The sequence below is a fragment of the Rhopalosiphum padi genome, chromosome 4, assembly GCF_020882245.1.
Source record: "Rhopalosiphum padi isolate XX-2018 chromosome 4, ASM2088224v1, whole genome shotgun sequence".
In the NCBI taxonomy this organism is placed as follows: domain Eukaryota; kingdom Metazoa; phylum Arthropoda; class Insecta; order Hemiptera; family Aphididae; genus Rhopalosiphum; species Rhopalosiphum padi.
In genome coordinates, this window is record NC_083600.1 from 26,709,537 (window position 1) to 26,736,160 (window position 26,624).

The 26,624-nt window shown below is 28.0% G+C and overlaps 1 protein-coding gene and 1 non-coding gene across 3 annotated transcripts in view; one reads left to right on the top strand and one right to left on the bottom strand.

The window, feature by feature from the left end:
* Positions 1-26,624, top strand: part of LOC132929426 (hemicentin-1-like) — a 316,445-nt gene that overhangs the window by 259,941 nt on the left and 29,880 nt on the right. For both annotated transcript variants that reach the window (XM_060994762.1, XM_060994763.1), the window contains exons 7-9: positions 3,325-3,472; positions 17,305-17,435; positions 26,220-26,379. In XM_060994762.1, coding sequence (XP_060850745.1) covers positions 3,325-3,472; positions 17,305-17,435; positions 26,220-26,379 — 439 coding nt within the window. The remainder of the gene's footprint in view (positions 1-3,324; positions 3,473-17,304; positions 17,436-26,219; positions 26,380-26,624) is intronic.
* Positions 20,736-20,808, bottom strand: Trnav-cac (transfer RNA valine (anticodon CAC)). The gene has a single exon. It is a non-coding gene; the product is annotated as a tRNA-Val (tRNA).

Genomic DNA, 26,624 nt, shown 5'->3' on the forward strand with positions numbered 1-26,624 from the left:
GATCGCCTTTTCCCGCGGGAATAACCGAATCTTTGACCTTTCTGCAATCCTCCGTCCGTTGGCCCGACGACGTCGACTCGTGCTCCGTCGCAAACCGTTAATGTGCTAAAACTGCGACACTTTGCGCCACCGCCCCCGTATCGAGCAATTTACATATTTTAGCGGCGATATAATATTATTTTATTAACGTCGCAATACATCTCGCAGGGCGGCTATTTATGCCCATTATACCTATGCGAATAGCGTAATGACGCGTCCGAAGCTCGGCGGCCCAGTGAGAAGGACGCTAAAATGATTTAACACAGCTCTCGTACACTTGATTTTCTCGTACGCGCATAACCGTTATCTGTGGTATGTATAAACGATACAATAATAATTATTATGTTATAATAATATACCGTCGTGTCAATCCAGCCAATTATCTATTTATATATTGATGATATATAAGATAGGCACTAATGTCCGTGAGTCTAAAACACAGGTGTGAGGTTTTTCGTTTAGGATAATCATTAGGACTTCCATTGGATACCTATTACATCTAGTTGTTATTCTAATCGTTATTGTTAAAATAAATATTATTATTCTTTAACCGTTGGCCGGCGCGATGTATAGGCAAATTTAGTACATCGGCGTGTACGTAACCTCTGGTACAGTATCCCGCTCTGTTTACATAAAGTTATTATGGTTTAGTAATACGAGAACAATAATTCGTTTACGATAGGCAAATGGCAGAAAATTCATGAATTTTTACTCATGAACTCGGTTATTAAATTATTGTTTTAGTAAGAAATGCTATTTCAACGTTTAATGAAACATAGTAGAAATAATCGATCATCTTATTAAAATTACTCCAAATTAAATATCGATTTTATGTTATTATTTATGGTTATTGTTTTATTTAGAAATAAAATCACTGTATGGAATACAAATCAATTGATATATTATTTAAATTGTTGCTGCTACATTGCTGCAGTTAAGTTACTTGGAAAATAACGAAAACGCCTAGTTGTCTTCCAAAAACTACAAGAAATACCTGTTATTATCTAGAAATTGACAGAGGAAGACATATCTGCCATATAGTCGGTGTTGGATTAAATTATACAATTATTTAAAGGTAAAAAAGAATTAGAAAAAGAATTTTGAAAGTGGTTTAACATGCTATAAAACTTTTAAATTGAGTCACAACATAATGCCCATATATAATATATATATATGTGTGTGTGTCGTGTTGAATAGATGCGGGCACAGCCATGTATTTACGCTTATATATTATATTATTATGCTATGTAAGCACGTAGAACTTAGTCTGGTCATGATGTCGGTGAAAAACCATATACCTACAGTTTGCTTTGAATCTGTTAAATAACAATAGTTGGTTTGGAAATTCAGATTCATACCGATGATACAGTACCGTTCGTTTTTATCAAATGTTGATATCAGTGTTTAAACATCATTTTCACCACTATATTTGTCTGAAATTTAATTGAGTTTGTATGATAAATAATGTGGGTCTATTTGTGTCTAGTGAACGTATTGTTCAAAGTTATATTGTTTATTTTATTTTATTTGTTATCGATATGAAATGTTATAATAAATAAATATATAAGTGTTTAAAATGTAACTAGTATCGAAATTAATAAACAATAACGTTGAATAAAAAGCCATGTTATTTTCAACAAACGCCGTTCTTTTCATATAAAAACAATAGTATAAATTGAATGGCATTTACTGAAGTGTGTTTAATTTAGCATAGAAATCGTTGTTTGAAAAAGCGTATCAAAATAATTATGTACGGTGACGTTCATATGTATTGTTGTCGCTTATGTATACCTCTAAAATTGAGGGTCTAAATAAAAATTTTAATGTATCTACTTGTTTTATACAATCTAATAAGTTTATATATTATACTAAAATACGTATGATGAATGATGTTAAAAATATAATATAACGGTGCGTTTTACATATAAATACTAAATAGTTTCAGTGTACGTTAAAAACACGACCAAAACGTATAATAAATGAATATATTATAATATTATCTCATATAAAAAGGCTATTGATTATGACTTAAACGTTTTACATGACATTAATACATGATTTGGCGCCATTAAAAATAATTAAGTGTTTCCTGCAAACCATGATTTCCACTGAAATAATTGGATAAGTTTCATTTTACTAATGAAAATCCATTGTATAGTCGTAATTCTGAAAATAAAACTTAATTCATGATTTACCCAATCACCGGATAGACTAAAAATAAAACAGATGCAGAGGAAGGGGCAGGTAAACTGAAAGATAGAAAAACCATTACAAATGTTTCATCTCAGTAGATTTAATTAAAGTTTAACCAGTGTTGTAACATGTAGTAAGAACTGGACTGATATAAGACTATCTAAAGGGATTTAAAAAAAAAAAAAAATTGAAAGTCTATTGACAACAATAGTCTAGACACCAACAAGAGACTCACTGTGGGATTTAAGGGTTTATGTGTTATAGAAGATAAGATATATACATAAGATGCATTTTTAGACATGACATAAACATGGACATAAGTCTTTACCCTAGGACGATAAGCATGATGTAACCTGGTACTCGAATCCTTTTGTCGATATACAAAATGTACAGACATATACACACTCACACACACACACACATTTGTACTTTTATTACTTAGCCCATAAGTCAAATCAAATTATGATAATATACATAATGTTATAATCTTTCTATGGTGAAGGAATGCAAAAACTAGTACCCCGTTATGATATGTGCTTAAATAATGGTGGCAACTATGTTGGAAAAAAACTTAATATTTGTACATTCTAATAATTTGTTTTTTTTTTTTAAATATACATTTTTTATTGCTCAACGGAACTTACTTTCTTGACATATCTCGTACATATTAAACTCCATAATTTCATTTTTTTCTAAACACTATGCAATACCTACATGTTATCGAGTCAACTAATTTATGCAAACATTATATTATATTATATTATTTATTATAAATCAAACTAATATAATTGGTAGTTAAAAAATATATATTAGCGTTTTATTATTTAGATTACTATACAAAATATGACGAAAATATATTATTATATAAATTGTAATATTTAAGCACGTTTTGGAGTCATCAAGAATTAATTACTATTCGTGATGCAATAATTGTCACGAACTATATAAATATGTGCGTGTATAATGTATCTATGTTTTGTTAAAATGTTATTTAATATACTCATGTTATACCTATCCAGTCTTGTTATGGTATGGTCGTACTAAATTATATTACATTTTATGTAATGTGATCTGTTTTTGTTTGTGTTTCAGCAAGATGATGTTAAAGAGAATGTTACATCTAGTGAGATGACGTTTGTGCCTACGACAGATGACAACGGAAAGTCAATAACCTGTAGAGCAGAAAATCCTCAAGTACCTAAAATGGCTCTTGAAGAAAATTTTATATTGAAAGTCGTCTGTGAGTCTTTTATTAATTTTTATAATTTTATTCACAAGCCCGCTTTATCTCATAAAACTATGTAATATGTTTACAGCATAAATATATTATATATAAATACCATAAGCAAATAATATTTTATAGAATTATATAATATAATAACAATATTATATACATTTTATATTATATTTGATATGAGAAAGTTTTGGTATCAACACGCCTGTTCCGGTTTTGCACTAGTCATAATTTAATTATTATAAAATATGTCATTGTGTTATAGTTACATAATTATTATTATCATAACACACGAATTTAAATTATCATTATGGCGCTCTGTCAACTATATGAGTCAAATATAATTAAATTTAAATTAAATATTTATTTATTATTATTTCGTGCTGATGATTGGTAACATTTTTATAAAATATATTATATCACAAAAAAATTTAACTTCATGTTGTCGTACTTGATACTAAAGAGAATATTCATGAAATCATACGCGGCTTTTTTAACATTGAATTTAATGGGAATAAATATTTTGAAATTGCTTAAGTTTTTTTTTATTGGTATTTTTGAGGTGGAATTCTAAATTTATAAATGCGTAGCATTTGACAATTGTTACATATAATTCCATGGTATGTTTTTCAAAATTACTTGAATAATTATATGAAGCCATTTGCCTATTCGCGTATGTATTCATGATATTATTTCTGCTATGTTATTTTTTTACTGTTTTAATTAAAAATGTATAGTATATACGCATTATATATATTATACTTGTTACAATTATTCATAATAACACAATATGTCGTACACAGTGATGTATGATCGTATATATGGTTATACATTATGTTAGATACGATTTGTATAAATAGAATATTAAATTAACAAACATAGGAATTATTCAAATTAACAAAAGGTTTATAACAGATAGGTAGTATAAAAATAAGACAGTTTTCTATTCTAAAACAATTTATTAGTTTAAAAAAAGTATTACATAGACCTTGTTCTTTCGTTTATTTATCCGAGTTATAATTGATAATTTAAGATATTAAAGTGATTTTTTCAAAGAAGCACGAAGGGTTAAACCCTAAGGATACCTTCTAAATTCCCTAAGCAATAACTTATTATATATTATATTGATGTAAAACGACGTCGCTGTCAGAGTTGATATAGAGAGGAGTTTATTATATGAATAATTACCCGTTAATAAGTATTTGCACAACAAAATTAAAACGTGACCAGAATTTGAAGAAGGGTCTAAATTTATATATATAATGTCGACCACAAAAGAGAATGAAAAATATTTATATTTGGCGAAAAGAATAAGCAAAGAAGAATGGGTAGACGAATCGTAATTTTTTCAGTTTTATCTTTCTTAAAGTTTTAGATGGGCGCAAAAAATAAAACGGATACGTGTTTGATTATAAATCATTTAATTGAATATTGATAAGAAAAGTGATTGTCATTTACCAGTATACTGTGGAAAGTATATAATATTATTATGTATATACCTCTCAAATTTACATAATTTTGGGGGAGTGAAAAAAAATCTGTCAACTCAATCGGATGTAATTATATTTTGATGAATTTAAAATCACAGCGCTTTATATCCATTCATGCCGATGCACGAAGATACACACAACTGACAATTATTTAATATAAATATTATATTAATTATCACTCAATCACAAGAATATTGTAAGTGAAAATATTGTCTAATTTTCCAAAAAATGTATATCAAATAGGCATGTATTGTATAGTTAACTGTTGATGTACGTCGGTCATATAATATGCTGCTACGATGGTTATAAATAAATATAAACTATTATTTCTTGTGCCTGTCAAATATATTTACCTACATTAAAAGTAATTCAAATTAAAAAAATATAATGATAAGTCCACGATATTCAATTAAATTATAATTATCAGTATTTTTCTATATGTTTTTTTTGTATAACTGTAGCTAGCATACAGCAAGTGATATTCGAGAAGATAATTTTAATATCGTATTATATAATATGCATATTAACGAAGTGAATTCCATTAACCGATATTTGGGACGTAACCGGGTTATAAAACAATTATAACGGGACGCACGTGGACTATGACCTATTTTTTATTATCTTTCTGATCCGAATGCAACTTACCTATCAAGTAAACTCTGGGACGTTAATACTATGAAACGATTTTTTGAACAGGGTCCAAAATTTCAGAGACATTAGTGTTACGTATATTTTTCTTATTGTCCGAATCTAATCTTAACCACTACTCGTATAGTATTTTTATGGAGTAGTTGTCATTATATTGAACTAAAAATAAAGTTTACCAGTGTGATAATTAAAAAAATAATAGTTTAATTCTCTACCATAGCCGTCGAATTAAAATATTATCTATTAATGATCATTATACAAACATGATTTAAGTATAAAAAAAAAAAACAAACAAACAAAAACGTGCTATTTACTTCGCTTATACAATATAATATTCTTAGTACGACCGCCGTTCGCCTGTGAATATACTATATAACTGCAGTAACCTTGTTTTTTCACTCTTACATTAATAGGCGTATACTAAATGTATACAGTTTCGAGGTGAATAACTTTGAAAAGTTTTTCGATTTGTTATTTCCAAACGCGTATACAATATAGGTGGGTACATAACATAGCGACGTGCCGTTATTTTATGTTTAGATTTAAACGTTCAGTTTGTTTTAAATATTTTATCGACACTAATTTATATATTTTTTAATCACCTACGTCCTACATTGACTAATTCAGGATAACTCGTGGTGAACATAATTAATACGACATTTCGTTTAATCGTGATATGCAGGTACACATGTGCACTTGTCGTGTTTGTTTAGCAGAATGAATAACGTTATATATCTAACTATACATACACGGATGTATGGCTACATAATATAGTATATAATATTATTTATATGTTTTAATAATACGCTATATTTTGTATTATATTTGATTGATTATGGAATATAAAATAAAAATTATACGAGCATCATAATATGATTTTTTTTCATCACAAACATCAATAAATTTACAATTTTTAATAAAAAATAAAAAATAAAAAATAAAAAAATAATATATACAATCTATATATTTACTGTTTATATATGATTTAATTAATAATGATTTCATAATGAAATCCCACCTCCAGTGAGACAATAATAATTTTTAGTGTTTTCCAAAAATAATATACCTATATAAGATAATACATTATTAATATAATAATTCAAATAAATTAATATATATATATATAATATTATTATATGATTTGTAACGTTATATAACTAATATAATAGGACTCTAAAATGTTCATGTAGATATATCTACTCTAACTACAGAAAAGAAATTCATTATAGCTAGATATAATAATATGGTACTTTAGAGCCTTTTAATTTAATTTTTATTTCCTCATTGATTTCAACAAAACCCAAGAAAAAGCCCATAAGTACATAAAACATATAAAATCAATGACATTTATTATTTTTAAACAACTTTCCTAGAAATTTTAAATTTGTATGGTTTATTTTAACTCAGCATTTATAGACGTATTTTTTAAATAACAAGGGAAATTATTCCACTGCAGTATAGTATAGTATATTTTAAAAGTGAACTATAAAATATTTCATAATTTTTCCAATTTATTTTTAAAATAATGAAGAAAATGAAGGTTTTTTATTAAAATTTTAAAATCGTTTGTATTAAATTTATACAAAAAAAAAATAATAATAATAATAATAATTTAACTCGAGAAATTTCTTTTTGGTGTAAGTGTAATACAGAAGTTGAATGTACTTCGTAATTATAAGTTAGTTGATTGGATAAGATGACTTGTTGAATTTGAATTCACGAAATAATTGCATACGAAAAATATTGCACACTGACTTAGCTTCTATTTCTAAGAATCTTTGATCATATTATATTTATATTACCATTAAAGCTGAACTAATTAAATATTAATTCTATTATATTATAATATTATATAATAAAAAAAATAATTATAATAATGTACTATCAACATTCAACACATACAAAAATAATGGCATACATTAGGAAAATAGTATTAGGTATAAAATATATGTTCGTGGTTAATTTAAATATTTTGTAAATTTTATTTTATTATAATAATAATAATAATTAAATACACAATTACAACAAGTTTCAAGTCAAAATAAATAACAATTTTGAAATCATTATATTAAAAAAATTAGACTCATTATTTTTCGTTTAAAAGCCCTATTTAATTAACTATTAAATAGAAAAAAAAAAAATATTAAAAACAAGAAGTGTCAGTTCAGCGTGGCTTCTTCTAGCAACTAATTCACTGTCACCTTAATTTAGCATATATTCTTATTTCTTATTTTACTTCAGGGTAAAGATTGTATATTTATTTAAAAAAAAAATAAGTATTAAAAAAAAAAAATCGAGGTACTCCTTAAAAATTAATTTATCTTAACTCAATCTTTTTATAAATTATCTACTCAGGAAAACTTATAAGACATATTTTATTACATTTTCAAGCAATATTATTAGCCTGTATTAGAAATAAAAAATATTAAAAAAAATAACTTATGATATTCAAGGTTTTAAAATAATATTTTATTATTTCAAATTATATTAAAAAAATAATATTGATTTATGTTTTATTTGTTAATTTAGTATAGCAAAAAAAAAACACATTCGTATTAGTCAAAATGTAATATAATTTAAGCTTTTTAATCATAAACATTTGTATCAATATTTATAGAAAATAACTAAAAATAGTGACAATTTAAATTACATTTTATGTAGCTTAAAAAAAAAGCGAAAATATTTTAAAAAGTGTTTCTAGAGAATATCAATATATATTTTTGCAGATGATAATAATATAATGTATTTACAATTATTCATTATTGAAGTACAACAAAATAATGTAATCCATCGTATAAGCAATATTTTTATAATTATTATGAAAAACATGATACATTTTACGCCCACCAATCTAAATCAAATTTTTCTACCAGAAATCACTCTTGAAGTTAATGATTGGAGCATTATTTTTCTACTGTAAACAATTTCTTCTGACGCAAAAAAAATATACACTTTATTCTTCATCCGATAAAAAAACCTGAAATAATTGTAATTATCCATTAAGTTTATTCTTAAGGGTATGAATAAAATCAAAACTATTTTATGTCAAAATATTTATTTTTATTGTAATTTGATTGATCTTACCTAATAATATTTTATCACTCAAATTAGAAAAATAATATATTCGTGCAAATAAAAAAGTATGAAATTAAAATGGTATTTTTCTAGATCGCATTGTAATTTAACACGTTTTTATAATTAATGCATCTTTCTGAAATACTTAGTATGCTAGCATTAAGAGCTTAGCATATTTTTACTGCTAAATTTTCAGTAGTATGTTTACCGTCTTACAACAACTGTTATCGTTTATCTCGTTACCCCCGGAACTAATGGCCTCGGTACGGTGTATATTGTATATTATTATTATAACTCTGTATTATGGTGTTCGGAAACATTTCCGAAAAGGAACACACAACTTGCGTCAGAGAATTTTCATCGGAAAGTTTTGTACCGTTCAACAGGATCGGTGTCCAACTTTAATCATTTATAAATTCTCGATAGGTTCGTTTTCATGAAGATTTTAATTTTCGCTCGAATCTACCGATTATCCCGTGAAAAGTGTTGCGGATTTACCTGACCTCTTAGAGTTTAGACATAAATCAAAAAAATAAAACGTCTCAATTCAAACAAAATTGGTAGCATATGCCCATCGTGCTGTAGTTTCAGGGGGTAGTGTTGTAATGAAAGTCGAATCTTATATTAACGCTCTTCATGACGCGAACGTCAGTCATGTCGTAGACACTCGTGCACTGACAGATGATTAACCACAAGTCGACCCGCTAAGTGGTTTTTTCAGTTTTTTACGCATTTATTAGTATATTATTCAGACGCGGTCTCTCCGTGCACATCCGTTGCTGCAGTGTTAATTTTTGACCACCTACATTTCCACTACCTGTCACTACTCCGGTCCATCGTCACTCCACTCTCATACGATACAAAAAAAATAAATAAATACAATACAATACAGTGGACTTACACCGTAAACAGACCTTAAGACTGGGACGCCGTACTTAGCGTGGCCTCATCATTAGCACACACGCGATCGTTTGCCCGACGTGCTGCGATGTTATACACAGTACTGTTATTATATATTATCTATCGTAGACGTAATAATGTGAAAATATCTATAGTTTATATTTTACAACAGATATCGCGATAATAATAATATCGTACGCGTCGACACTTAAAAATCCGAACGACGTACTTTTATTACCATAGATATAAGGGTTATACGACGCCTGTGCATTATTATAATATATGTGCGCGTCACGCGTTATAATAATATATGATAATGTAACATTGTAACCGGATATACAATGCATCGCCGACCGCCGGAATTATTGTATACTACCTATTATTATAATAACCGGTGGCACGGATACGATATTTTCGGATAGGGCGGAAGAGTTTATGTTTTGTTTATAACTTGTGAATAATTAAAACATACAATTTATCGATAACGTTCTTATTTGATGTTACTCGTTACGACTTCGACTTTGATGTATGTGGGATTTTTTTTTTTTTGGTTTTTCATCGTTTTTTTTTTTTTAATGTAAAAACCGATGTTTATTTGATTTTCTATGCACTGACGACGATATTATTGTTTGATATGTATACGAATGAAATATATTGATTTCAAAATATTTTTTGCATTTAGTTAGTATATATATTATACTAAGTAAAATAAATAAATTATCGACTGTGCAGTGATTTCGTCTGGCATATTGATCTGGAAATAAAATACGCATTATGACAAAAACTGGCGAAATACTCGCGATGATATCTGGAAAACGGAGATCCGTTTTAAGTTGTCTACTAAGTGTATATATGTGTGGATAAGTAATAATAACTAATAAGGTGCTATGTCATGGTACGAGAATATGGTGGTACTTATTGCAAACACAAAATGTTTGAGTGATATAACATATAACCATCACGTAATGGTTCATGAAAAAAAAAAAAAAAATCAATAACAATAATAATATTATATTATATTATTAATATGTCGTATTCGGGACGCATCGTGTAGTGCATTCACTGTCGCGCCCGGTGATCGATCGGTTTACCGTGAAAAATCGTTTAAAATAATAATAACAATATTCACGCGCCCGTTTTGTCCGTCGGTCGTCGAGTGTGTGCATATTGTATTATGTACACCACGTGTACTTCTTCCGATATTCCAAGTGTGAATTTATTTGTGATATATATATATATATGTGTACACACATGCCTATCATGTCGAACGAGTGATAAGTGCGTCGTGTACACCCGAGCGCAAAGCATTATGACGTCGATGAAGTTTTTTTTTTCTCGACTACTCTCGATTTTTTCTTCTCATTTTTACTCAAAGCGAAATTTATATTTATATACCTATAATATGTATATAATAATAATAATAATATGCTCGACGTTTTCACTCAAAACTGTCACATCCGCCGACGGTAGTAATATATTATTATTATTATTACCTACCGTATTACGCTCCGCGAAAAACGCGTACACAATTTATATAATGTACAATATTATACACAATATACACTGCACTCGGGAGATTGATGGAATAACGCGATCAGTGCCTATATTATAATACGGAACAGTATACTATATAATAAAGTTGTTGTAATGTTGTGGTATCAGCGACCTTTATATTCCATGCACACATATATATATATATTCATATTCTCTCCAAATCGATCCAGCGCACTAAACTTTTCAAGTTAACACACCGCAGCAGCAAATAGCAATACATAAATGTATTTTAAATAAGTATGAGGTTTTAAGTATTTTATGTGACTTATGCGATCGAGAACGATTACCGTGTAAACGAATCGCGTTAAAAATGTTTAAAATTAAACAACCTATTATCAAGAAATCCTTGAACACAGTCACTTTCCGATTATTCTCTCGGTTGATTATCGACCAAATTCTTGTTATTTTTCCGTTTTAAAATTAAAATCTTAGACGCTCAACTCTGCGGCTCACGCAGCACTCCCAGCTAATTATTTTTTAAACTTTTTTCTTATTAGTAAACACACAAAAACGCACACTGATTAAATAGAAATGATTTGGGTTTTCGAACTTTGGAATATATTATAAAATTCCAGAAAATCTTCGCTATAGTAGAGGTATTATAGTACAATATTCGATTTCAGTTAGTAGTTTTATTAAATACATTATTTAATCTCTCAGATTGGTAGATCTCACGAGGTGACAATACTTTTACTGATCAAAACGGATTCGTCGGTAAATTTCACAGTGGCGTTGCGATAAAATTATACATTATGCACTTTGGCTAGAATACCGTGTAAAATATAGCCACCGCGTTGTAACATTCTATGTAAACGTCAACCGAATATCGTTCACTGCAGTGCGGTGTTCGCCATAATACCGTAGTCATTACAATATTGAGTTTTTCGAAAATAAGCCGCTTGCGACCGTCATTTATTCGGGTGATGGTGATAAACAGCCCGGGAAGACACGATAGAGATATGCGAAGGGAAAAAATAAAAAAAAATAAAACTTTAAGCACACGCAGACGAATATCGCGATAAAAACGTTCATCAATCCATTTCCCGAGGATTCGTCTCACACGAGTAAAATATATACCCAATAAAATATAACACACGCTGTTTGCACGCACTCGTTTGCATACGCACAGATATAGACCGCCGTGCTTACATTATAATATTATGCCCAGGACTACGTATATAGATAGATACGCTGTCGATACGTTTTTAATGACAAGATTTTCGTCTCACGCATTACCGCTCGAGCCCTTCGACACGGCGTATAATGCATTAGGTAAATTATACACACCGTACATTTGTCGGCGGCCATAAATTATGCACTGCTATACTGCATTACCGACGGACTATATACTACTACGAGTTTTAAGACTGTGCTCGTGTATCTCAAAGGTGTGATTTTTAAATGTCTGCCCGTAACGAAATCGTATTTGTATTTCCATATATTATTATATTATAGAAATATAACGTGATATAATAATATGAGCTCTTCTTATATACTTCAGCTAGTTCAGCTAACCAATACAACGACTATAGCATTACTCGTGATATATATTTTTTATTATAAAAATTAGGAAAATTGTTGTGATGGGTGTATTTATTTTAATAATTATTTTAACTGTAGTCCGGATTCTACTGAATATGTTTTGTAGTCGAGATTTAATCCGCATTCAATAGAATTTCTTAACTTTGTTCTTCGGTTTTCCGAAAAAATAAACGGAAGTCTGAATGCATTATCTAAACAATTAATTAATTAATTTTGTCTTAAATGAGTTTGAAAAAGTAAATATAACAATGTTACAAAGACAGTATTTTTATAAATGTTTTGACTTTTGAATCAATATTAAAACACCGTAGTTTGGTACATTTTACGATAGGTATCTTCAGAATCCAAAATAGGGTGAATAATCTCGGAAAACTATAATTTTAACAGGTTTAATAAAATGTTAAGAATAAAGATTACTGCAACATCGTGATTTTTAATTGAATTATATACAACTAAATAACTATACATAATATTACTATATAACATAAGGAATGAACTAACATAAATTATACCTCATAAAATAATAATTTTAAAATGCGATTAATGGACAACTCCATCGCGTCATTTAATAATATGAATGATAGCAGAGTAAATTAATGATAATATATTAGATCAAATTATCCGAATGGAAAGTTTTTAATAATTATTCATCAATAATTGTAAATTTATCCGAAATCCGAATACCTTCTGCGATCACTCGTCTAACAGAAAGGATAAACAGGTCTCCCAGTTGGTTCGCGTTTTGTTAATTCCATCGTATTCATATAGCGTACGGTATAATGATATGCGTAACCAATGGCTATCTACTCGTGCCATCGAAACGAACTGTTTTTGCCTTATAAAATAATATTTGCTTCTTATCGATATTACGTATGATTTTTATACGAATATTGTAACACCATAAATGTTTATACTGTAGTTGTCGGTGTATTTCTTTCACACTATTTTTTCGTGTTCATCACTACGCGTTGGAAAATAGACACGAGTACATAATTTTTTTATATTCAAATATAATCTGCCGATCTACGATATTTTTTCATGGCTACCTCTTGAGATTGAACGCATTTATGTCATTGTTTCAACTTAGAACTACATTAAATAACATTTTATACCACTACACGTGTTTTGGGTGAACACTATTTTACAATTGGCTGTTTTACATTTTATAGAAGCTATCAAGACCGTTTGTTCTACATATTTATTTTAGTTTTTTAATAGAAAAAAAAAATGTTCATGTTTGATAACATTGTACAATGATAAAAATTAATCAAACGTACGAGATCGCGTTATGAAAAAAGTAGGTACCATCACTGACAAGAACAGAGAGCAATCGTATTCTATATTATTTTCAAATTGTTTTATTCTCTTCAAACAGTACTAATAATTTTGCCTGTTCTTACAATTACTTGTTTAATACCCCCTCGACCTGATGATATTTTAAATTCTTTCTTAGAAGAGCACATATGATTATCCTTTGTGTAATATAATAATGTGTAAATAATACATATACACATATTCATTCATTTTTATTTTTGTATGTATAAATAACACATACGAAACTTTGGTGTTGAAATTATATATATATATATATATTATACCAAGTTTATACGACTCCATTTATTTGAAAACTATAATTAATGAGCGAGAGAACGGTATAATATATAAAAACTATACCCTTCGTTTACATTTTCATAATAAATAATTTATTATTATTATACTACTATACGCGCATTTTTTTCTATTCGTAATAAATTATTATTTAATACAATTTAAAAGTTTACGTAATACGAAAAGTGAAAAACATTTTTTTCCTTATGGACTTCAAAGTAATATTACTACACAGCCGGTCCTATTAAAATATTAGGTATAACTTTTAGGTTATAATAATATATTATATTATTATATTACATCTGCGTAGGTATCTTACTTCTTACGCGTGTTCATGAATATTTTTAAATTATGTTGTTGATTATTACTTATTACTGTACGTCTAATATATATATATTTTTTAGCGTGCCTATTTTCAGTTTCTCGAAGTATTTGATTCGAAATTATTGTATGATCAACACGAGTTAGTTTTAAGAGTACAAAAATATGAGGCTTGAAGGTGCCGCGAATTCAACGGCTCTGGTGCATTTTAATATGCTATGCTGATGTGTTCATTACACATGGCTACCCCGGATCCTCTTCTTTTATATTTGAGGTCCATAAATCAACTACGGTCTCGCTGTTGCGTCCTTCGAAAGTTGTTGTTGTTGTTTTTGTTGTTGCTGACTAGCGCGGATTGTCATAATTCGTACTCGACGTATCATTATAGTTGATGGTTACTATTACATATTGTGTTGCAATCGACCTATGTCGAAGGTGGTTTATACTACTTGTTACATTTCATAATATTTGTGATATAATATTTGGTAAGACTACTGGTGTAGTGATGTCTACTTATTATAAAATATATCTTACAAGTCCCGATAATCACGAGCTCATTGCAATTTCGTAAACAATAAAACATAAAATAAGTATTATATCACATTAGCCTTATCTGACGACTGTCATCACATAATTTCCTCTTTTATTATTATTATTTATTGGGTTTTACTATTAGGTGCAGTAGGACGCTAATTATGTAGTAGAAAATTTAAAAAATGCTGTTGGCTAAACAAACATGTGGACTTGAAAAATAAATAAAATCTTGAAAAATAACTTTGTTGTATAAATCCATTTGCTTTAAATTATAATGATTATATGAAAAAAAAAAAAAATTAAAAATAAACTAATGCGTATTAAAAATAGCTTAAACTAGCTTATTACAGAGATGTTGATTATTAACAGCCGCGAGCCAGCATTCGCTACATGACTGTTTAGATGTTTTTATTCGGATATAATTTATAAGTTATAACACTTATAACTTTATAAGGGTAGTTGCTAGTATGCACCTATTGTGTTGTAGACTATTCAAATACCTGCGATGGTTACCGACTTTCCATTTTAATTACTAAAACTGTAAGTGAGACGCTCGTTTTATTTATTTTTTATTTATTGTTTATTTTTATTAATGCTATTAGAAAAATAACCTCCTGGTTAGGCTTTTTGGAAGTCATACAGTTAAAATGTATCATTCATATTCAGTATTATAACAAATATAGACTATTATTATAGTAATAGTACGGATGATAACTCACCAGTCAGTATTTATTTAAAATCTATGGTGACAAGTTTTCATAACTTGGAAATTTAAATAGAGTATAGTAGGTGCTATATAGTTTACTATTTAAAATAGTGATCACTATAAATAATTAGTTTAGAGATATATTTTTGTATACATTTTTTTTTAGTTTTGCTTAACATGAAGTATACATTTTTGAAAAGCTCCATAAAGTCACTATAACATCAATTTATTATTTTTGTAGCTGAAAAATATCCTCATAATAAAGCCTGTTATTTACATCATAATATTGTAAAATGGAAATATCCATCACAAACATGTATTTCCAATAAAGTGGATTTAATGCACTGCAGTCAGTTACGGAGTCATATTTCAATGCAGTAGGTAGTCAAAGGGTTAGAATACTATCGGACTGTATATTATTATATTACACCTAGGCTTTTACGGCATACAATCGACGCATTACATGCATGAAAGAATGATAGTGACGTAGACCAATGTTAATCAAATATTGTAGAATAAATAGTTTTTCCATCATAAATTATACTAATGTTAATATTGCGCGAGCTGGGTAGGATTTCAATCATTGAGTAAATACTTATTTTTATATGTATTATATAATGTATACGACTGTAATATTATGTTTAATACTATAGCTGAGTATAGGTGTAGTAGTCATTCTTATTTTATAATGCCTTCTATATTATAATGTACTGCACGTGCCACGGTTGTTGGATATTCATTTATTATTTCTTAGTTTTTATTGGTGATATTTATCATTTTTCCATCGTAAAAAAATATTAGGTAGGACACCTTACGTCGTATTATAAGAAGATAGAGGAGACAGTAAAAAATAAATATAATATATTTACATTTTTTTTTTATTGTCCCCATCGAACCCATCCCTTACCATGAGATTTAGTTAATTCCTTTTTATATGCAAATATTAAAATATAATAATTTATGGCAATGATTATGAACAGTAAATATTTTATACAATTTTTAAAATATAACAATAATAAAAATTGATATACGCTTAGATAACCAAAATAAAGAAGGCAATTCTGTTTGTACCATGGTTCTAAAATCTCCCCACCCCCATAAATGTTGTAAAAAGTAAAAAAAAAACACTACTGAAAACGAATGATACCTGTGAAATCGACCATGGACTTACAATGTAACAACCATGTAGACAAATTAATGATTATAACATTTTCAAAAATATGCTTAATTATCCACCGTAAAAAGTGCAATTGTAATGTTTTTTTTTTAAAGGTATCATCACTTGTTTAAATGTCGTAAAAGGCTGTGTTATCTTTAAAAATACTTAAAGGTACCAAAAAATCAGAATTTGAATAATATCACATTTTTATACGAGTTAATGTTAAGACGAGCGAGCTTGTAGAATATTATTATCATTTTATTATTATATACTTATGCGCGGGACGTGATGTGTGTTTCAGTCGCTCCGATCGTTTCGCTCCGGCTTGGAAACTCGATCGACCCGAACGGCATCAAAGAGGGAGACGACGTGTACTTCGATTGTCACGTGAAAGCCAACCCGCCATCGACGAAGCTCACTTGGTATCACAATGTAAGTGTGTATACCTTATTTATACGTCAATTTGTACGCTCACGCACTTGTGTGTGTGTGTGTGTGTGTGTGTGTATGTGTGCTTTGCTTATTTATACTCGTATCGTGGATGCATAATATACTTTATACATACTTTTCCGTATATACATATACATATGTTGAATGGAGTATCGCACGAACGCGGGTATTGTTAACCGTATCGAGAAGTCGACGGTGATGTGACGAGAAGAACAGAATACAAAAAAAAGTGGGGGGGAAGCAGATAGTTTCGAAATAAATCTCCGATTCGACGGTGTGAGAGCAAAAATAGGAGGAAGACACACACATATATAATACATGATACACGACTTTCTATTTATCAAATAAAATGAAAAAAAGAAAACAGATCGTTTGTAATTTTGTAGAGTAGATTCGTGTTTATAATGTATACGTATATTTACGTATTTGTTCGAACTGCTTAAACACCACGCGTGTTTTATACCTATAGCCTTCCGGGAAAGCTGCAAATGCCCGACGCAAATTTGCAAACGTTTTGGCGAAACCTTTTTTTGACGGTCTCAATCCAATCCATTTTTTACATTCTAATTTATTATGACACGAATAAACGGTCTCTTTTCTTTTTCTTATATATTTAAAATGATTACAATTTTCTACTTTTTTTCTTTCTTAGCATCCTCCTATTAACACTCCTAAAATGTAATTAACTACAACGATTTGCATACGTTTACAGTGCTATCTGTTTTTTACATCAAATTAAACCAAATTAATATAATGTTATTATATAAAGCGCCGTCCCGCGAAATACTTTCAAATGTTTTTACACAAAATATAATAATTACAACAACAGACCTTCTCATTAAATTAACACACAGTTTACGCTTTTCGGATTAAACCATATCGTTAGTAGTACGATACAGATGTCTGCACGAACAAGTACAGTTAAACACATGACTTAATTTTACATATCATATTAAATAATATGATATACATTATGATATTAAAGGTAAATAAAAAAAGTTATGAACACACTTGAACTTAAGATATTATTTAGTTTTATATTAATTTACCGTCTGTTTTTACTGGGTCACTTCGATATATTTATAATAATATATATGAAAGTAAGTATAACCGAATAAGTATTATTTTTACATTGTTTGAAAGTTTTCTAAAAATTGTTTACAAACCTGCGATAACAATATAGCGACAGTATACGCTTACATTTTATAATGATGTGTGGTATGTAAAACATAAAGATTTGAAATTAATCGCTACAAAAATGAAAAAAAACGCCCAAATTACAATATGGATAGTTGTAAATATTATTTAGATATTACACGTCGTGTAGGTACTATAACGCTTGTTAGTTAACGTTATCCAATGTACACTATAAAACTTTCGTGTCAAAAAAATGTTTTGTAGTGCCGTGAACACGGAAATTATGTAGCAGGTATAAATATTGTTGTACTCATGAAGATGAAAAATACACATTATAAAAACCGACGCATTTGACGTATTTAAACTTTTCCTTCTTGACTCTTCCAAACTCAATCAATCATGCAATGTAAGAATGCAAAGAAACAATAATAATAACAAAATAATTTAATATTTTTCCGAGGTACATACAGTCCCTATAAATTTATATAACGTACGTAAATAAATTTATATATTTTTTTAATGTATGTGAATTATTGTGACTTAAGTTTAGTTTTTATATTTTAATATCATCTAATGGTATTCTGCGTTGTTCAATATCATCATAAATTATTATCACATTGCTTAATATTTCTCGAAAGATTGCGATGCCAGCTTAGTTTACGCAAACGTTGCCACGTTCTCCATACGATGAAAACAAAAAATAAACAAAAACGTCAAACTATAATAAATGTCACAGTAAGAATTAACACAGAAGTTTATGAGCCAACAATACCAAATTATTCAGAAAATTAATACGGTCCGAATTGTATTCCGAGAGGAAAAAATAGCAATTAGCTCCTGAAAATCAAAAGCAAAACTTTTTTTTCAAATGGATGAGTAAAGGGTGGAACTTTAATGATTGCACAAAAAATAAAGTAATAATAATGATAATAAAAATCTCTAGACACTTTTAAATTGAAAAAAATTACTCAAGAACAAAAAAATAGTTTTAAAATAAATATTATTTTGACAGCAAATAATTAAAAAAAAAAAAAACTCAACATTATTATTATAATAAATTAGGTTTAAAAGATGGATAAAAACTCTTAAAGTTCTCACTCTCCCGTTATTCACATGGCCATTATGAATGTTCCGACTTCATCGTTAAATGAAACTTTTTACACGCGGGCTAGGTTCTTTTTAGTAATTTTTTTACACAATTTTTAACAAAAACCACCTAAAGCAGAATATGCTCTTTAAATATTATTAGCTCTCGTAAAGATGGCGGGAAAAAGACCGAACATTTTCGCGGCAAAACATTTTCTTTGACATCCTAAAAGTGTGCAAATTCACGGGACGTTTTATCATTCTAGTCTGGAAAAAAAAGTATTTTCCACTCTTTACACTTAATACTCTTTTAAGTTTAGTCTTCATTCATATACTGTATTTTAAAATCAGTGGTTAGTATAGTCAATTCATCAATCATCATTCATCAATATATATTATACGTAGTGTATTATATACTTATAAATTATATATACTGTATATACTTATACATCATATAAATACATCTAACAACTTATTACTTAATTACGATACTTTGTACATCAATAAGTATCTGTAATATATCATTAACATTTACACTGCACACTATACTATGCTTAACATATTATAATATAATAGTGCACATTTTGTTGATACTTACAGGTACATCTATATTATATAATATATGAACTAAGTTAAGTTGAACTTACTCTAATATTTTAATCACACTAGCTAGTTATTAATTAACTCTTAAATTCGGTATAATAATTTAAAAAAAGAATTATTTGAATAAGGGAACATGTTCAATATTTTGACATTTTCAGATTTTTCAGATTTTTACAGAAATACGTTATTTGTATCTAAACACACTATTTGGTGTGAAAACGAAACACATCCACATTTTATTATAGTAATAGTATGTTATGTTTATTTCATTTATTTCCAAAATGGAACATCTACCGGAAAACCAAAATAAGTTTTTGTCTCTCCTGTAAAATTTGAATTTCTAGTGATGTCCAAATAATCCATTCATTTTCATGTGAAATATCATCATAATATTATAATAGTTGTAATGTCATATATACATACAATTTAAAATTTAAAAAAAAAATGAGCAAAAAATGTTTCCGCCCGGGATCGAACCGGGGACCTTGTGCGTGTGAAGCACACGTGATAACCACTACACTACGGAAACCAGATACGTTCGTAGCGAAATTGCATCGTATATAAAAACAGGTTTATTTATAATATTATATTAGCACAAACAAATAAGAGGTGGTCGGTATCAGTGGCGTAATTGTGGGGGGGGGGCAAGAGGGGGCGGGCCTGACAATTTTTTGAAAGGTAAAGGTATATATTTTAACCGGAGGGAGCTGGTCGGTATTATATTAGGTAGTATATACCACAATTATTGAACAATTAGGTACAAACAACATTATTTTCATGTTTAATGTCTGACTATCTGTATAATGAGTGCAATGTTACTTTTAGATGAAATTATTACATTCGTTACGATATTGCTTTTTTATTTTTCTTCATTGCTTCATTCAATTTAATCAAAAAAACAAAAACATATTATAAACTGGTGATGGTCTTTTACCTGTAAAAAATTCCCATGCAGTATCAACTTTCGCAGTTGCCACATTATTTATTTGGGAAGGGGTTAGGTATTTTAAAAATTATGAGTATAAATCAATATCCGTTTGATATTATAATATCAATGTGACAATTTCATATATTATATAGTGCTCTATACATACGCATTAGTGAATGACAAGGGTACCTATGGGCTATAGGCTATGAAAATGATACCTCTACTCCCATTAACATAATCATTATTTTTTTTATAAATTGTACACAACACATATTGTCTTAGCACTTCTATAGTATCATAATATATTGATTTATAGGTATAAGGTATAGTACAAAATAAAGTAGTTTTAACCCAACTCCTTTAGCCCCTTTGTTTAAATCAACGCCTATATGAGCTACGGCTATAATAACTCAATTGAAATATTGAATTATGACCATCTATACACCCAATAAGTACTGTTATATGTCTTATACCCTGATATGATTAGGTATAAAATATCGGTATAAGTATCTATAAGAGCTTACGATGATCGGAATTTTGGTCTATAAAATGGGAATTAAAAGTTTATCTTTGTGGATTTTAAATAGCTGTTATAATTATCTGTTATTATAACTTTATAAACCTCAAGAAAAATTCATAATATGTCGATAACCTGGGTAGGTCATGGGTACACACAGTATTCTATTTTAATTATAATAGTGTAGTTATTATGGTATTAAATAGCCAGTGTACATATTACCTATATTCCCTCGGTAAAATAATAAATATTTATGATTAATATTCGATTTGTTATTAATGGACTACAATTTACAGTTAACCATATGATTATATTACGCATGATTTAAGTGTACAAGCAAATAAATAAATGTTGGCTATTGCAGTCTAATAGGTAGGAACACCAGTAAACGTTTTATGTGAAAGTAAAGTACGAGTATATCTATACCTGTTATAGGTGAGCAGGTTACTATTAACATTTTAATTGGATTTCTCCCATTTTTATGTGACTAAAATATTTAAAACTAAATAAAGTAATAATGTAAAATTCTTAAGTTTAACTAAAACTACATACTTATATAATTATATTATATTATTGGAAAAAATCAAAACATAATAAATTGAAAATACGCCTTTAAATTTACTATTATATAGACATTATAAGAAAAAAGCAATAAATGTATAGTTTGGAGGGCGTTGTAAACGAAAAATCACATTTGATCGTTATTACAATTCGAAATTAATACTTAAGATCCATGTCAAAAATTGCTATATTAGAATATTAAAATAATTTATTTTTCACCAAAATAGAAACGTACATTTTTTTAAAGGTGATTAAGCATCTATACAATAATTAGCTAAAACATTTATTTGTGTGTATCTACCTACATTATAGATATTTCTCTGCGACTATTCGTAGACCTACACGATAAATAAAAATAATTCAGATAAATAAATCCTGCCGGTGCATAAATAATGATCATACAATTACACACAGCATGATATAAACTTTATAGAAGTGGAGGTAATTAAAATATATATCCGTACGACTAAAAAAAAAAAAAATAAAGAAATAAAGAAAAAGTGTTTATTTATTTCCTGGACTTCTACGAATTTTTAACAACAGTAGAGTAGTATTAAATATTAATATTAATAAATACTATATATATTATAAGTTATATATTCGTTTGTCTTTCAACCTCGATAATTAACTATAGGTACCTATAACTGAAAAAAAAATGTAAGCTTAGCGCTTAAGTTAGTAAAAGTAGGTTCGTCCATACGACATAGTTGGGTTATACGTCTTACTTATTTAAAAAATAATGTTTTTTCCTGCATGACGTAAATTCATTGATACGACTTTCAAATTGAAAAATGCAATTTTAAGATATTATAACATAAAAGAATTTAAGTTAACTTGAGTACCTATAATCTTTTATCTTCATGTCCAGTTAATGAAAAAATATAATAAAAATGAAACATCTTTTCAAGTCTTTGATAACACATTTATATAATATATATATATTAAAATAACCACGTAATGAAGACAGAATATTATTTTAAAAATTATTATAATAGATTATAAATTATAATATCTAATCAATGATTTCACTAGTAACATAAAAATAAATATTCTATGGTATTGTTCTCGGATTGGTGATTAACATGGATATTTATTTTGAATTCAAATTGATGATATAATACAAATTATTTTAAGTTACATTAGTTACATTAGTTAGGTATATGACCTATATGATAAGCTGCGATAATATAATAGTACCTAATGAATAACAAAAGTAAGATAATTCATAATATTATTATATATTTTAAATATTTAATGCAATTTAAAAAACCACGGAAGTCACTATGTATTATACATAATAGTGGGTTTTTTGACTGGTACCTATATCTTCACTGAATAACTAGAAAATAGTAGGTACTTAACTATGATGATTATATTTATATTCAATGATAAACAATTGGATGTTCAGCTCATTATACAATTTTTGCTCCCTCCCTCTATCCCTCAAAAAAAAACAAATAAATAACGGTGCATATATTTTGGGGTTGAATATATGTGCAGTGTAATGAAAAAAAAATATTATTTTTTCGCGATAAGTTACTAACTGCACTGCCAATTCGTGTAATATCACTATTTTTGTGTCTCACTCTCGCATGAGCATTATTGTCATGTCTGATTCGTGATAGGTGAGTTATATAATACCAGTATAGTAAATATAAACCAAACATTCTATACACGTTCCGTTATTCCAGCGGGGATAATAGAACGTGAGCACTTGTGTATCGGCGGGGGTGGAACGCTAACGTGTTGTGTACTATTAAATTTTGGATAACGCCAATTTTGCTGTTTTTGTTGTTTTTCTTCTTAGCTTGTACTGACTCGTTCTCTTTTGTCAGATTATTATTGTTTTTCGAAGAAAATTAAGTGGGCCGAAGAGAAAACTGTGTCGTACGCGGGTAGAGACGATGACGGTGTCGAATGCAGAGGCGTATACTTTTCAGGGGTTTTTATGACAACGGCCTGGACAAATTCAATAACTTGCGCGTGGACTACCTATCTGTATACGTCATTTGTACAGATTACAGCTTAAAATATATAGGGTTATTCATCGAGCGTGTTCGTGATGATTCATACTAATAAATGCATCTATTAAAAATAAAATCCTCATTTTAGGAAAATATGTTGAATCTGAATGACCATATTATTATTTCAGTCATTTAAATGTTTACCATTTAAGCCAAAATCATTTAATTTTTAATAAACATCCTATGACACCACAAACTTGTTTTTATGATAGAACTACTATTTTTCTTTGTAAATTGCTAGCAGATGGACTTTCAAAAATATTGATACATTTAAATAACCAAAATTTGAGTTATTTAACTTCTAAGTAACTAAAATACTAAGGATAATTTACTCATAATTGTAATACATAAGCATATATAAAATATATATTATAATATATTATAATAAAGTACCTAATTATTAATGATATGTAGAATAATTTTTTATGAATTACACAATTTTAATAAAATAATGCTATATTTTAACATCATCAATCATCATGACCCACATATTATTTTATCAATTTATAAATATTACATTAATATGATAGATCACTGATCAGTATTTTACAAAAACGTGCCATAATAATGTGTGTCATGAAAATTTAAATTTTATTTCAACTTATACAACAATAAAAACAAAATAATTTTAATTTGAGATAGTCTATCAAACTGTTGTAATTCTAAGAATATATTGTATTTTTTTCGCTATTATATATTTATTTATTTAAAGAAATATGGTAGGTTGAATTGAATTTTGATATAAATAAATCTTAACTAAGTATGTGTGTTTTATAATTTAATAAAGAAAAACTTATGAAGAACCTTGTATTAAACTTTAAATCTTTTTTAATTTTAACCAAAAATTATATCATACATAAACAATAAATCAAAATAAACTAAAAAAAAAGTCGAAATTGTTTCATTTATATCTAGAAAATGTTTATATCAATATCTTATGAAAAATTTTAAAAAAAAGTATGAAAATAATATTGATAACAAATAATTTAAGATTTACTTGTGTAATCAAATTAATTTTTTTTTTTTTTTTACTGTACTTGTAGCGCAAGCGCTTGTAAATTATATATACATAAAACAATTTAAAAATTTTAATTAGAAAAAAAGTTATTTCATTTGTTAAGTTTTTTTGATACATTTTGTGTATATATAAATAGAGAGAGAGAGAGACATCTAACCTAGTGATTTTATAAATCTGTTTGCATTTTCAGATGAGCGGTTTTTATTCAATGGCACTTCAAAGCATGTGTATATAGATACGTAAAGAAAGTGTAAAAATGATAAATAAAAAATGCACATAGCCGTCTTCTATTCTAATATATTATCGTAAACTCTCCATTTAATCCCGTTTCGTTTATCCGTTCACGCGATAGGTATATTTTTCTTTAGTGAAAATTTAAGTGTAATATAATATTAAGGTGTTATTTCCATTAGAAAAAAAAAATTAACTGTCCTCTATATTTAAAGGGCGTCTTCAAAACTGAATATTTCATTAATATTTATTAGGTATTGATAAAGTAATGGTGACATTTTCAATGTAATACTTGAACATATACATAGACATGACCCCTTTATGGTAAAATAAAAACGTGGACATTCGCATCACTATGTCTAACTTGTGCACTGCAGTCGATGTGAATCTATACGCATTACACTCGTGTTATAATAATATATTATTAACGTTTTAAATATTAAATATATTTTGAATTTTCGTTTCTTATATTATCAATAAGAGTATAATTTAGCTATTATTGTTGTTAAAGTACTTTGTACTATGTATATACGCATCATCCACACCACATACGGTATGAGCATCTGTGTTATACATACGGCTGTCAATAGTTTGATTTATACAATAGGTATATAAAATATTATTTATGCGATTTTTTTTTTATAAATACATTTGATTTCAGGGTGCCACGTTGAATCTTAACTCGTCGACGAGAACAATGAAAAGCGACAACAATTTGGTTTTGCAGAGAGTGACCAGAAACGTTGCTGGCAGATACGCTTGTCGAGCGACCAATTCCGAAGGGGAATCGTATAGCAGCGAACTCAGTCTGCGCATAAAATGTAATGTATCTATCTATATACATAAATAAATGTATATATGTGTTTGTATGGGGCTTATAAACTTCAACACTACTGAACTAATTGCGAGACCAAATGTTGTACACGTATTTCTCGAAACTTCTTTTCAACTCATATATATATATATGTGTAGGGTGGATCACACAGAAATTTCGTTTTGGCGAAGATTCTTCTCACAAAAATCGAAATGTTTTATGTTTTTAAATATAATATAATATAATAAATAA